Genomic DNA, 15355 nt, shown 5'->3' with positions numbered 1-15355 from the left:
CTCTCTCTCTCTCTCTCTCTCTCTCTCTCTCTCTCTCTCTCTCTCTCCCTCTCTCTCTCCTCTTGGATTCTCTTCTTCCTTTCTCTTTCTCTCCATTTTCCTTCTCTCTCTCTGTACATCTTTTTCCCCCCTGTTTCTTTCTGTTTCTGTCATCACTCTCTTCCTACCCTCACCTTTTCTTGATCCATTATTCCTCCCACACCCAATCCTTCCTATCTTGCTCTCAGGGAGAAATTCAAAAATGGGACCACTCCCCAAATTTTGTAAAAGAAAAGTCAATTCTCTTTGTAAGAGGATCCCTGGGGCACTTCCTCAAATATAAAACATCAGAACAGGAGACCACCAGAGAAAGCAAAGACCAAGACATTTTCTCTGACCTCCAAGTTAACAATGCTGCTCTTTGATTTCAACCTGAAGCTCCTCACCCTTCAAAGGAGATTCATCCCTCTCCAAGCTGCATCATGCTGATGAAGATCATTTGTGGATGATCCCCTGCACCCAAGTCACTCACTAAAAGACAAACTGACACCTCATTCAGTCATTGAGTCTTTCAGACTCATTCACCCTTCGGTCAGTTGTGTTTGTTCTGCCCAGGGAAAGCTCAAGACTGGAAGTGTCTATAGCTGTCTGTGCCAAGGATACACAGATCATAGTATCTCTGCCCCCTTTAACATTGTCACTTAACTTATCCAGACCTTCTTTAAACTATAAGTTTGTCATAGTAAAGCTGTAACTAATGAATTAATCACAACATTGAAACTCTTGTGTGGTTCCTATGTACTAAATCCCCAAAGAACAAATACAAAGAGTTCCATTACTGGGCATGTGCATAGGACTGTATCAGAACTCACCTTATCGCTAACCATGTTTGATTTTACTTCTACTATACAGAGCTGTGCAATTTTGGGACTGGTTGGGGTCCTGGGAAGGGGACCATTATCTGAAGCTGTGCAATACAGTGGAATAAAACTCTATATTTAGCACTCTTGACACTAACTAGATGTATGACATTGGACTGGTCTCATGGGTTTCATCAATAAAATGAAGGATTTTTGACTTGGCCTTTTGGGTCTCATTTAGTGCTGAGGATTATTGATTTCAAGTCTCAAAGACAGAATTACAAAATCCTGAGATTTCAAGGCACTTGAAAAGTCACTTTTATCCAAAGGAAGGAATCCTTGGGAAGAGAATTCCACATCTTCTTCATATGACATATTCCAACATCTAATAACTGTCAATGTAAACATCTTTATGTCTTACAATATCATTAAACAATAAAGATGTTTTCCAGTTGATAAGTTAATCAAAAGCATTTATTAAGAGTTTGCTTTGTGTCGGGCACTATACAAAGACTGAAGATACAGAGAAAAGTTAAAAACAGATCCTTCTCAAAAGGAACTTGGAATTTAATGAAAGAGGAAACATATAAATAATATAAGGAGAATAGATGGATGGTAGAGAGGAGGCCACTAGAAGCTGGAGGAACCAGGAAAGGTCTTCTGCAGATTTCTATCCTCCAAAACAAGGGAAAGGAGAGTTAGGCAGAGAGGAAAGAAGGGGAAAAGGAAGAGAGGGAGGGAGAAGAGAAATGGAGAAAGAAGAAAAGAGGAGGAGGAGGGAGTCAGTGCTAGGTCCTATGAAGATAGTCTGGTTAAAGAATCACTCCAACCTCAACTCTTACCTCTTCCAGGAAACCTACCTTCCAAGAAGAACCAATACATGTAAGCTAATTAATTTTTGAAGTTATTAAATACCTCAGGAAGAGGCTTTCTGGTGTAAGTAAAAACAGCCCCAATAAAAGATGCCAAACTCTTAACTGTAGGCATGCGGCCCACAACACTCCTGAGTGCTTCCAGAACCAGGTTAAAAGATAACTGGGAAATATTTAGCAAATGAATAAAAATACAGTAGAACATAGATATTGCTCATATGTGGTTTTCTAATTCAATATGTAGCCATCAGGGCTTCTTAGGTATAATTTAATGGCCCCTGTTTCTATTTGCATTTGATACCACTGATATTTACAACAATGTGTATGTCTACACTTCCTTTGAGTGGACAGATGGTTCTGTCCTTAATGGGTTTTTTTTCCCACTAAATCTCCCTCAATATGTTAAGGTACATTAAACCTAGACCTCCAAACCTGCCATCTTGCTGCTTCCTGGGTATGTTTGTCCAGGGTATTGGCAATGACTCCCACCACCACATTTTTAGGGGAGGTCCAGGCTTATGATTTCATTGGTATGGTAAATTCTACCTTCTCAGGAAGCAGACTATCATCTCCTTTTTAAAATGCATAATCTTAGAGACTTGCCTGGGACACTGAGAAAATAGGTGATCTTCTCAGTGGGCCAATGGCTAGATGGAGAATATTCCAAAGCTGGTTCTTCATTCACTACATGATGCAACTTGAATACATATAGCACTTCACCTACCTTCTAAATTGCATACAATATCATTTAATATGCTTGCCTTTTTTGTGCCACTCACCCTAGTACTAAACTCAACTGGAGTACTCAAAGTACAAATATGGGAAGTTAGTACGGCTTACAGTAGTGGGGGGAAGGAGGGGGTGTTAAGGATGGGATTGTCCATGTCGCTACCATTAGAATTGACTGTGTGACCCAGGGCTAGCTGATTATGGAGCTTGTCTAGACCTCAGCTTCTTCAAGTGAGAGTAGAAAGAGTAGAAATGAGATGATCTTTTCCTCTGAAATTTTATAATCTCAAATAGGAGGTAGTGTGGCTTATTGAATCGAGGGCTGACTTTGAAATGAGGAAGACAAAGGTTCAAATCCTTCCTTTGACACACACTAGTAACCAGAGGCAAATTGTATTTCTCAGTACCCCAGGCAACTCTTGAAGACTCAAAGGAGAGTGATCTCTGCAAGGGTAAGTGGAGTTTCCCCCATACCAGGAAATCACAAATCTGGATCAGCCCTCCCTTCTTCCCCACCCCGAAAAGAAAAATCCTCTCAGAAGAGGTGTAACTGGAAATTCCTACAGCTTCTATACTTGTAATGCCAGAAGATTCCCCTGCTCTACCTTCTCTACCCTTGCCCTGCCCTTCCTTCCTCCCCCCTGCCCCGCCCAAATTTGCAAAATCAAATACTAGGAGGAAAAGATTTCCTCATGATCCCACAAGACAAACTAAATAAAGCTATGCAATTGCTAGGCAGTCAACAGCAAGTATTTATGATATTCCAGTAAGTATATATACACATATATGTATATATATATATGTAACATTGACTGTGGAGCCATATACTGAGAGATATTGGAAGTGGAAGAGAACATTAAAAAATAAAAGATTGGATGTGAGAAACCTTTCAGGAAGGAGGATTGTGAATGACCATAGCTGTTTGGAGTTGGGGGTTGGGGCAGGAGTTGGGGGGATTTCGAATAAAAAGCAGGGATGAGCTCTTCCTGTTGTATCTGGAATAGTCATTCTTCTTCACTTGTCCAGTTACCACCTTGACCCTTTGGAGTGGCTTGATGTTATCAATGTTGTCTTTCCTTTAAACTTCTTCAGAGGCCTTGGGGAACAGCTTAGAGACTTAGAGATTTCCTTGAAGTTAGCCAAAACAAAGGGAGGATTAAGAAGCAACATGGGGTGAGGGAGTGGGACAACAGGAGCTCTTGCTTTTTAAACCTTTAAAGCTTCAAACTATACTAAAATTTTTGAGGCACTGTAGAGTTGCTCATTAGCAGATGGACCACCAGTGGGCTCACACAAAGAATACATGTACTTCCACCTAATGGGACACCAGCCATTGTTGGTCCAGTTCTGGGAAACACAACAGCTCACATATCTACAACTCAAAGCAATGGGACCTATCTTAACTATCACTCAATTTAGAGCATATTAAAGTTGTTAAGGGTTGTTACAGATTTTGTAAGGAGGTTGACAGGGGGCTGGAGCCTTTTAAGGTTTTTTTTTTTATTATTAACAAACATTATATAAGACAAACATGTGCCTGTATAAAATAGAAGGGGAGAAAAAGAAGGTTCTGAATCTATATTACATACAATTTGCTTTTCTAAGTATATGATAAATTTAACATGTTATTTTTGAAGCAGTACTGCTTTTCTATATTTTCTAATGACCTTCCTTCTGTTCTTTTCTGTACATTTTAAATGCCTCAATGACCCTCTTTATTGTTTTTTCTTCTTTTTATTTTCATAATGATAGTCTTATCCCTAGCCCTACCTTCAACCATTGGTTGGAATTGGAATTGAGACAGCCAAGAGTCTGAAGTTTCCAATGAGAACCAAGTTATGAGAGCATGAGCATTTGGTGAGACAGCTCCCAAAAGTACCTTATATTATGGAGGATGGCAAGGGGAGGGGAGTTCTCTACTTCAGTGCATTTGAAGGTATTCTGGAACTGTTTCCTCTATGATTACTCAATTCTGGAGGAATGCTTTTTGATTGACCACTGAGCCAGAACCAAGTATGTCTGTGAAAGGCACTCACTGACTGACCAGATCAGTCTCTCTCTTCTGGTGGTGATAGAGACAAAGATTCCTGTAAGCCTCTGTAATAAGAATGTAAATTTTAAAGATCTTCCCTGCCCCTAGGCTAATGTGCACCTGAAGCCTGGGGTGGGAGGCTTGTTTTTCAGTAGATACTTTTTGATTGGCCAGTGGGTCAATAAGGTTGTTACATTCTCTGAGCCAGGAGAAGGCTATATAAGCCCTGATGTGTAGCTTTGTTTTGGGACTCACTTTGAGAAGTGTTCTGTGATCTGATCTGGATTCTGGGAAGCCGTTGTTGAGAGTCCCCCGGCTTTGAAAAACCCAGAACGTGGAAACCCAGATGTTGACTGGGTATGGATGTAATGGTTGGACAGTTTGGAAATCTGTCTACTTGATGTTTCTGTCTTGATAATTATGCCTGTATACTTTGAGGTTCAGGGTGCTGACCTTTTCTCCTGAACAAGGTAAACGATATATGTCTGACTGATTAAAGTAAGCTTGTTAACCCATTTTGAGTTGCTTTCCTTTAACAAAGCAGATCCAAGAACCTGTGGTAGCTGCAAACCCTGAGGACGCTTGGGGTGCTTGCTGCTACAGCCTCCAGGAGGGAAGAGATAGAGTCAGTGGCCAACTCTTCCCCACCCACCCCAACACACATCCACAAGCATGAAGTGTTTGTTTGTTTGTCACTGCTGTGTCAATTCCTTCTTGATTTCAGGAAACCTGGTAAGCTTTGAGGTCTTGAAATAGGGAACTACCAGAGGTTCAGGAATTGGACCCCATATGAGTTTTCTAAAAGTCAAACCAAAGGTTTGATCACCTTGGTATGGACATCCCCAAGAGCTGACCTGGGAGATCCAGTCCAACAATGAGGAGACCTAGGAGCAAGAGAGTAGCTCTGCATGCCGGGCTCTGCTCTGGCATAGAAAATAACTGTAAGAGGAGTTCCAAAACTTTTTTGAACGTTGATGATCTTTTTGTAGTAAGTATTTGGTCTTCCAAGGTGATTGCTTTGTAAGGGCAACAGTGAAAGTGGCGTAGATGACAGAATCAGGAAAACCTGGATTCAAATTTCCTCTTGTACACTTACTGGCTGTGTGATTTAGGGCAAGTCACTTAACCTCTCTTGATTTCCTCATTTGTAAAATGAGGAAATTGGCCTCTAAGATCAGATATAGGAAGTTAGGTGGTGTGGTAGATATAGGGTCAGGAAAGCCTGAGTTCAAATCCAGCCTCAGACACTTACTTGCTGTGTGAGCCTGGGCTAACATCTGTTTGCTTTCAGTTTCCCTAGCTACAAAATGGGGATAATAATAGCACTTACTGGGGTGGCCAGGTGGTGCAGTGAATAGAGCACTGGCCCTGGAGTCAGGAAGACCTGAAGTCAAATCCGGCCTCTGATACAACACTTACTAGCCATGTGACCTTGGGCAAGTCACTTAAACCCAATTGTTCTGCCTTTCCCCCTCCAAAAAAAAATAGCATTTATTTCCCAGTATTGTTTTGAGGATCAAATAGAGTAATAATTGTAAAGTGCTTAGCATAGTGCCTGGCAAATAGTTAATGCTATATAAATGTTAGCTATCATCATCATCATCATTATTATTACATGTAAGTCCCAGAATATTTGTTAAAAAGCCAACCTCCTTATTTAATATACTCCTAAATATTAAGTAATGAGACTTTATCAAGTCAAAGGAATCAGATTTGAGATCTGAGATTTTGTTGAATTCAAAGGGTCCTAACTTTTTCCAGGTCAGGCCCACTTCCAGACCATACGTCATGTTTTCACCTCATCTGACACAAAATGCATGATATAGTCTATTGTACCCAACCACAGTCTTGATCTTTTCCCACTCAATTCAACCCATTGGTCATCTCAAGTTGTCCAAATCAATGCAATCCAAGATAATTTGAAGAGAAAACATCCCCACCCTTTGTCTGATTCAACACTTTATTACTTGATTAATGTTCTTGGATGTTGCCATCAAATACAATTTTATTTGCCTCCCATCCATATAGTAATTTCTCTCTGAACCCAAAATATCATAAAACCACAGATGATGTGGGTGTGACTACCTCTTGATCCAGTTCTTCATAGTAATGGGGAAGAAGGGATGGGTGTTTTACGGAGTTAGCTCCAATTATGTTATCTGCTATTCAAAAATCTTTAGTAGTTCCTTATTGCCTACAAGGCAAAGTAAAAACTTGGTTTATATTTCTAGCTTTATCTCCCACTAGCCTGACTACTAGAATCTATGAAAATGAAAAGAACTGGTTGAAAACCTCCAGTACATTGGATGGATCCTCTTCAGAGGAATTAGGAGAAGATGTTATTAGGAATTACATAAACAACTTAAAAACTTAAAGGAATCATCAGTGCTCATGGCTAAATGATGCCAAAAATCATAAAAATGACAATACTGCAAAAGCTAATTTATAGTTTTAATGCTTTACCAATAAAAAATAAAACTACCAAAGAGATATTTTATAAGACTCAATAAAACAATAATATTCATTTGGAGAAATAAAAGATCTAGACTAGTGAAAGAAATAATGAAGAAAAGCAGGGATGAAGGGGAAATAACACTTCTAGACTTCAAACTATATTATGAAGCAGCAATTAACAAAATTATGTGATATTGGTTAACAAAAATAGAAAAGTATAACATTGAAATAGACTAGACAGGGGGAATAAAAAATACAATTTCATAACCTAGTGTTCACTAGACCTGAAAGCATAAATTACTTAGAAAAGAACTCCCTGCTTGATTAAAAAAAAAATTGGAGGGAAGTGATAAAACATGCTACTCACCTCCAGACAGAGAGGTGATGAACTGAGGGTATAAATTGAAACATAGATTTATTGAAAAGGGTCTGTCTTCCAGTGGTGATTGAGACAATCAAGGGTCAATATGGGAATTTGTTTTGCTTGGCTATGCATATTTGTTACAAAGGTTTTGCTTTTTTTTCCTTGGTGGAGGGGTATAGAAAGGATAAGTGAGAGGGAGAAAAACATTTTTGCTCATTAAAAATGCATTTGATTTTTTTAAAAAAGAATTGTTGAGGGGCGGCCAGGTGGCTCAGAGAGTAAGAGCACCAGCTCCAGTGTTGGGATGACCTGGAGATCGAATCCCGGGCTCAGACACTCAGCACCACACCCAGAAATAACTGGCTGTGTAAGCTTGAGCAAAGTTACTTAACCCCGATTGCTTAAAAAAAAAAAAGAATTGTTGAGCAAACTGAAAACCAGTCTGACAGAAATTAAGCTTAGAACAACATCTTACATCATATTCTGCAATGAATTCAAAATGGATGTGCAACCTGGATGTTAAAGATTATGCTATAAAAATTCAGAAGAGAAACAGATCATATACCTTTCACAGTGATGGGTAGAAGATGAATTCTTAGCCAAACAAGGGATAGAGGCAGTTACATAAGAGAAAAGTGATAGTTTTAATTACATGAAATTGAAAATTTTCTGCACAAACCAAAATGATGCATCTGGGATAAGAAAGGAAGTGACCAAAAGGGAAAAAAAAATATTTCTAGCAAATTTCTCAGTTGAGAGTTTTGTATCAAAGATATATAGATAGGGGGCGGCCAGGTAGCACAGAAAGTAAGAGCACTGGCTCCAGTGTCGGGATGACCTGGGGATCGAATCTGGGCTCAGACACTTAGCACCCACCCAGAAACACCTGGCCGTGTAACCTTGAGCAAGTTACTTAACCCCAATTGCTTAGGGGCAGCCAGGTGGCTCAGCGAGTAAGAACACTGGCTCCAGTGTTGGGATGACCTGGGGATCAAATCCGGGCTCAGATACTTAGTACCACACCCAGAAATAACTGACAGTGTGACCTTGAGCAAGTTACTTAACCCTGATTGCTTTTTTTAAAAAAAGATATATAGATAGGACTAGCTGTCTCCCTCTGAGTCTACATTGGACCCGAGAGTTTGAGCCATAGAAACCTTGGATCTGGGACTGCAGGTGGAATGTTGCTACCACCTAGCCTGGTCTAGAGAAACCAGGATGCCCAAGATTAGAGCCCAAGGTGAAACTTTAGACTTGGAACTAGGACTATATAATAACTGAGCTAAACTGTTTAAATATGTGTCATTATACTTTTTAGAGTAGATATTCTTTTGAAAAAAGTGAATCCAACTGTTAGTAGTTAAGAGGAATTGGATTGCAGGGAACTCATCCCCTATACTTGGGGAATATCTCTGATGGGAGCTGGAACCATTTGCAGAAGGCCTGGATCCACCAACCCCCTTAAGGATGACAGAGAATACTGAGTGAGGGATGAAATGTAACAAACCTTGCATTTAGCAGTGAGGGCCAGGGTAGTCAGTGTTACACAGAGAAAGATGGAAAGACAACATGAATGGGTGCATAGTGAAGTAAACAGCCATGAAAGCAATGCATACAATGATTACAACATATAAATGGAAAGAACAACCACAAAACAATCAAAAGTGAATGGTTCAAAATCAAAAAGAACATTCCATCTCTCACTTCCTAGCTTTCTCACTCTCTGTCTCCCACTCCCAGAACCCCTTCCTTCCTCATCTCTGCCTCCTGGCTTCCTTCAAGTTTCAGCCAAATCTTCAGAGACTGCAAGAAGCCCTTCCCAGTCCTCCTTAATCTTACTGCCTCTATGATTACCCCACAATTTCCCCCATATATAGCTTAATTTGTACATAGATGTTTGCATCATGTTTCCCCTCACTAGACTGTGAACTCCTTGAGAGTAAATCTGCTTTTTGCCTTTCTTTATATCATCAGTGATTAGCAAAGTTCCTGGAACATAGATGAGCTTAATAAATATTAGTTGACTTTATTGATTGGTTTTGCTAATTTTTCTCCCTCTTCTTCCTCTTTTTCTCCCTTTATAAAAAAATATTCTTTGTTATATAGTTTGGCTCTCTGAGAGGGGATTCTGGGAGAAATGTAGCAATGTAAATACAAAAGATATCAATAAACATTAAAAAAAATAAGTGAAATACTGAAGATGTGGGATTTGAATTACTTTGACTCAAACTGCCTCCTGATCCTAGTTCAGACAACCTGCCCCCTCTGCATCAACTGCTCCCTACCCTCGACCCCTTACAGGTAAAATTTCTGAATGCCCAGTGAGGAAATAAAGATTGACTCTGGAGCACACAATGACCATTTAGAGTGAACCCTCTCCAATTCTATCTTGGTCCATACTTGGAACATATGAGTGAAGTGACATTAAGCATTAATAGGGCCTTTTCTACTGCAAACGTATTTTAAAATCAACTGATATGTACATACTTATATCTGAATTATTATCAGATTGAACTAGGAAGGATCCAAGAAGTTTACACTATAATTTTCATTTACTACACAGCCAGCCCAGCTGTCAGAAATTCATTAGACTAAAAACAGTTGCAATATGACCTGGAAATGAACTGAGATCGTATCTCCTGGATGGAGGAAGAAGGGCCCCAAGGACAGAAGTGGTGTTTGTCACACCTACCAGACTTCATCTCTTCCCATTGCAGGTGTGAGATCTGGAGTACAGCCTGAGCAATTCACACTCCAAGGGTGCTAGGAGATGTGCTGGCAAGAGCAAATGAGATTTCTCAAGTTGAAGACAGACCCTCTTTGCATCTGGCTCCCTGATAAACTCAGCTTGAGTTCCAGTGGCTGAGCACTGTCATATTTAAAGTTTTACATAAATGGTGCAGAACCACAATCAGCAGTAATCCCCCTGGGGACTAGGGATAAATCCTTATAATAGAGGTTATGCATTTTAGATAATATTAGCATTATGTATTATATTAGAACTGTACTATATAATATATTATAATGTTATATAATATTTTATAATAAAATCATATATAATAATGTTGTATAATTAAAAATCTAGTGACCTAGATTGCCTTCAATAGAAAGTAAGTTCAGGGAATTGAGATCATTCATCTTCACTTGGTGAAGAGATATCTAAGCATACATATTAATTGATTTAGGAAATGAAAAGAGCCCCAGCTCAGAGACCTGGGTCCAAATTCATCTTCTTATGAAAGAATGAGTGAATGAGCATTTATTAACCTCTCACTATGTTCCAGGCACTTTACTAAATGATGGTAATACAAGCTCAAAGCTAAGACAGTCCCTGCCTTGAGAGAATTCACATTCTGATGAAGGTGACCAGGGAAGGGATTTTGGGTTTGGGGAGTCACAGGGATAGTCAGTTGATTCATATGATGATAATATTCCTATTTCATGGACTTGTAAGAAGGCTTCAAATGAAATAATATGAGATAATAGATTTAGAACTGGAAGGAACCTAAAAGGTTATTGAGTCCAAACCCCATATTTTATAGATGATGAGACCAGACCCCTAAGAGGTTAATTTGCCCGAGATCACACAGGACAAAGGATTTAAAGGCAGAGTCTCTGACTCCAGAGTTCCTCTTTATTGCACAACTCAGCCTCCCATGAAAACATTTTAGAAACTGTAAAACACTATACAAATATAAGGAAATGTCTTTATGCTTATCAATATTCAGAACCAAACAAAATCCAAAGGAGTTAAACACAGAGTTTACTTTGTGTGTAGATGAGTTCTGTGGAAGAATTTACAAAGGTAAAGAAACTTACATAATCAGTTGTGTCTATTCTAGGAGCAATAAATACATAGGTAGTCAGTAAATATTGCAGATTGGATAATTGGTTGACTAAGGCTTTATTCAATACAGAGTGGATTACCAAGCAAAGACCAGGGCTTGTGTGCCTGGCTCCCCCTAATGGTTTCTTGTGGCCACCACCTCCTCTCCTCCACACCTGGATCCTTTCCACCTCCATTCTCCAAATCCATCAACTCACACACCCTCCTCCCCAGCTCCAGATACAGGACAAAGACTTCTTCCCATCTGTCCTCTGCTTGCATCTCTCCACAACTTTTAAGGTTGGGTTTATGTAGTTGCTATTGTGTGTGTATTTTAAAAGATTTAATACTAATCTTTCCAGGGAAACATAGATTAGCCCTGAAAGAAGCCTTAGAGGTCATTGAGTACAGATCATTCAATCAAGAAACATTTATTTTTCGCTTTTTTGGAGGGCAATTGGGTTAAGTGACTTGCCCAAGGTCACATGGCTAGTTTTTTGTGTTAAGTGTCTGAGGTCAGATTTGAACTCAGGTCCTCCTGACTCCAGGGCCGGTACTCTATTCACTACACCACCTAGCCACCCCAAGAAGCATTTATTAAATGACTAGTGTATTCCAGTTACTGTGCTGGATGCATGGATGTAAGAATGAGAAAACTGAGGTCCAGAAAGGGTAACTGATTTTCTCCATATTATACAGGCTGAACTGGAATTTTGATCCAGTTGCATGATTGTAAATCTAGTACTTTTGCCACTACAACCCACCCTTTACAGGGTTTAAAATAGAAGCAAAGGCATATTCAGACTCTGCTGACGCAGTTAAAAATTAGTCCAGTTATTGTGGAAAGCAATTTGGAATTACATCTCCAAAGTCACTAAACTGTGTGTGCCCTTTGACCTGGTAATGTACTATTAGGTATATGCCCCAAAGAGATGAAAGGAAAAGGAAAAGTTCCTCTATATGCAAAAATATTTAGAACAGTTCTTTTTACAGTGACAAAACCCTGGAAACTAAGGGGATGCCTATCAATTGGGAAATGGCTGAACAAATTATAGTGTACAAATGTCATGGAATACTAAAGTGCTGTAAGAAACAAAGAAAAGATGGTTTCAGAAAGGCCTGAGAATATTTCTATGAACTGACAAAGAGTGAAGTGAGCAGAATTAGGAAAATAATGTATACTATAACATTGATATTGTTTTTTAAAATTCTGAAATTTAAATTTAAAGAATTCTAACCAATGTAATGATCAGTCATGATTCCAGAGGACTGATGAAAAAGGCTGCCTATTTCAATGTAGTTAAATGATGGAAAAATATGTAGAATAAGAAACACATTTTTTGGATATGGGAATTGTTTGTTTGACTATACTTATATGTACAGAAGTCATATATTTCTTTCTTTTTCTTTTTTTTAGTGAGTGAAGATAAGTGAGAGAGAGGACAAATGCTTAATGATTGAAAAAAAGAAATATTTATTTTTTACTTTATTAATTTTTGGAGATTTTTGAAATATTTTATTTTTCCCCAGTTACACATAAAGACAATTTCAAATTTCATTTTTTAAAAAGTTTTGAGTTCCAAATTTCCCCTTTCCCTCCCTTGCCTTCTCCTCCCTGACACAGTAAGCAATTTGATATAGATTATACATGTTCAATCAAAACATTATATTTTTTAAATGAAAGCACTTAATGAATGTCTACTGAAATGTATATACTACTGGGAGTTGTTCATGAGCCAAAGAAATGCATCCATTTGAGATTTCGTGTTTTAATTTATTCTTAGCACAGTCAGAGATTCAAAGTCATTAGAAAATATCAAAATAGGAGCAAAGAGTTTTGGCAGCTCACTCTGGTCTTCTAAATAAATGTGCTAGGATCTAGAACAGGAGTTCTCAATCTTTTTTTGAATCATGAACCCCTTTGGCAGCAATGGACCCCTTTTCAGAATACACACACACACATACACACACACCTAGTTTTAAAAAAAAATACAACAGATTACAAAGGAAACTAATTATATGAAAATGAAGATGTCATTTTTTCCCCTTCTAAGTTATTACCCCAGGTTAAGAACCCGCTGCTCTAAGATTTTATCTCCCTTGATTTACCACCATTTGTTTTCCTGATCTCATTTTCCAGAGCCATCAAACCTACTCTTCTCTTGTCTGAATGTTAAGATCTCATCTTAGGACTTCTAGTTGAAATAGATTCTGTCTGGCTCATAGATAAGTGTTTCATCTCTTCTAGAATGTACTTACCCACCCTTAGCTCTCATTGTCAGCATAGAAGGCAAAAAGAGAAACAGGATACAGATTCCTCTTGGATGCCTCTGCTGCCACCAAGAAAAGCTGAACTCAGAAATAGGAGAAAAAGCAATGGACTATAGAACGAGAAGACCTGGGTTCAAGCTGTGGTTATGCCACTTCCCTGCTATGGGTAGAGTATTTTCCCCTTCTGAACCTCAGATTCCTTATTTATGAAATAAGCAGGTTGGACCAGATTAATGTTTCTCAAACTTTTTTTGTCTCAGGATCCCTTTATACTCTTAAAAAAATGTTGAGAACCCACAGAAATACGAAACAACTCCTCCCAAAAACAAAATGTCTTTTGTTTATGTGGGTTTTATTTAGCAATATTTACTGTATTCAAAATTAAAATATCTTTGTATTGTTATGAAAATCATTTTGACTGTGAGGCCTCCCTGAAAGAGTCTCTGGACCACATTTTGAGAACCACTGAAGAAGATGATTTGTAAGGTCCCTCCCAGGCTATGATTCTATAAAGCTGATAATGCCAGCATTTCTGTTGGGGCGTTTAGAAATGCCAGGTAGTAAGAAGGGTTCTATTGTATGAGTGTATTAGTGGTAGGCAGAAATGGGTTTTGTCAGTAAGAAAATACAGTGGCAAAAGTGTTTAAGGAACCTTGGAGTGAGTGGTGGGGATAAGACTGATAGAGGCAAAGAGCCATAATTCAGGCCAGAAGCTGTGACAATGGCTTCAGTAGAGGCTCTCAACCTTTTTTTCCACAGCAAATGATAAGTGGTGAGATAAGGACACAGGACTCCTGAGACAGGAGTCTCAGGAAAACACAGACAGTTCTATGTAATCCATAGCAAACGTGGCCAAAACTCATGGCACACTCTTTGAGAAATAGTTATCCTTGTCTAATGTGAAAGTATTTGCAGATCCTATACTTGATTGCATGCTGCCATGCAGAGGCAGGAAAGAGAGGGAGAGGGAGAAAGTTTGAAACTCAAGGGATTGTAAAAATGAATCTTGTAAACTAAAAGCAAACAAACAAATTAATAAAGAGAAATAGTTATCCTGTGTCTCCTCTCCATTTGTCATCACTGTGGTGTGTTCAGCACTTAAGGGTGTTTGTGTCAGTCTAGGACATACTGTGTGAAATGGTGGTGAACCCACATACAACATGCACAGGTATGAGGAGAAAGAGACAATGAAACTGAAATCAGATGCAAGTGTTGCCTATCTGAATTACCCACTGAACTGGATCCAGCTCCCCTTCCCTGGACCAGTAGCTGTGGGCAGTTATAATTCAGGCCATCTAACATCTAGGGTATAGAAGCCAGGCTTACAGCAGTAAGTAAGCTTACAGCCTACTCCCTTAGGTCCCACAACAAGTCCTCTCTTAGGCTTTGGACCATCCAACAAGGACTCAAAACCTGCCTTTTTCACTTTCAGTATGGATGGCTCTGGGTTTATTTGAAGTTTTGCCCTCACTGGCTTTCTGAATGAAAGTATTTTACATGTAGTATATCATTTGATCCTAACAACAACCCTGTGAGTTAGGTGTTATTATTTTATAGACTTGAGGTTGAGACATTAAGTGACATGCTTGGGATTACACAGCCAAAGGAATGTCCGAGGCAGGATTTGAACTCAATTCATCCTTAGTCTAAGATGCTTTCTCCAACTTGGTCTCCAAAGATTCCTCCCCTGGGCTTCAGAGTTCCTCTGCTGCTATCTTCCAGCTTCCTGGAGGTTCCAGTGACTGATTCAAGGAACTGCCCCATCTCACTTTTGAACTGTCTTCTTTGCCCTGGTTAGTTTTCCAGAAGCAAACTGATGTCAAATATGATTCCTGATTCCATTCTTTAGGTGACATTTTAGCTTTTCCATCTACTGTCTATACCCATTCCTCTCTAGGATTCGTGTGGCCCAGGTCCAAGAGGACTTTTGTTTATGTTCAGTCATGTTTGACTCTTCATTGAGCCCAT

The 15355-nt window shown here is 39.1% G+C and overlaps 1 protein-coding gene across 1 annotated transcript in view; it reads left to right on the top strand.

Moving 5' to 3' along the window:
- The window catches only part of GPR15LG (G protein-coupled receptor 15 ligand), a 6031-nt gene extending 4758 nt beyond the window's left edge, over nt 1-1273 (top strand). Inside the window, exon 3 of the mRNA XM_069067074.1 lies at nt 228-1273. Coding sequence (XP_068923175.1) covers nt 228-322 — 95 coding nt within the window. The 3' untranslated portion in view covers nt 323-1273. The remainder of the gene's footprint in view (nt 1-227) is intronic.
- The last annotated feature ends 14082 nt before the right edge of the window (nt 1274-15355 follow it).

Source organism: Petaurus breviceps, unplaced genomic scaffold (assembly GCF_028583685.1).
Source record: "Petaurus breviceps papuanus isolate PSGF00001 unplaced genomic scaffold, PetGlider_PUasm1.0 90740, whole genome shotgun sequence".
Taxonomy (NCBI): Eukaryota; Metazoa; Chordata; class Mammalia; order Diprotodontia; family Petauridae; genus Petaurus; species Petaurus breviceps.
Note: the sequence above shows the minus strand (reverse complement) of the source record. Positions and strands in the feature narration are given on the sequence as shown.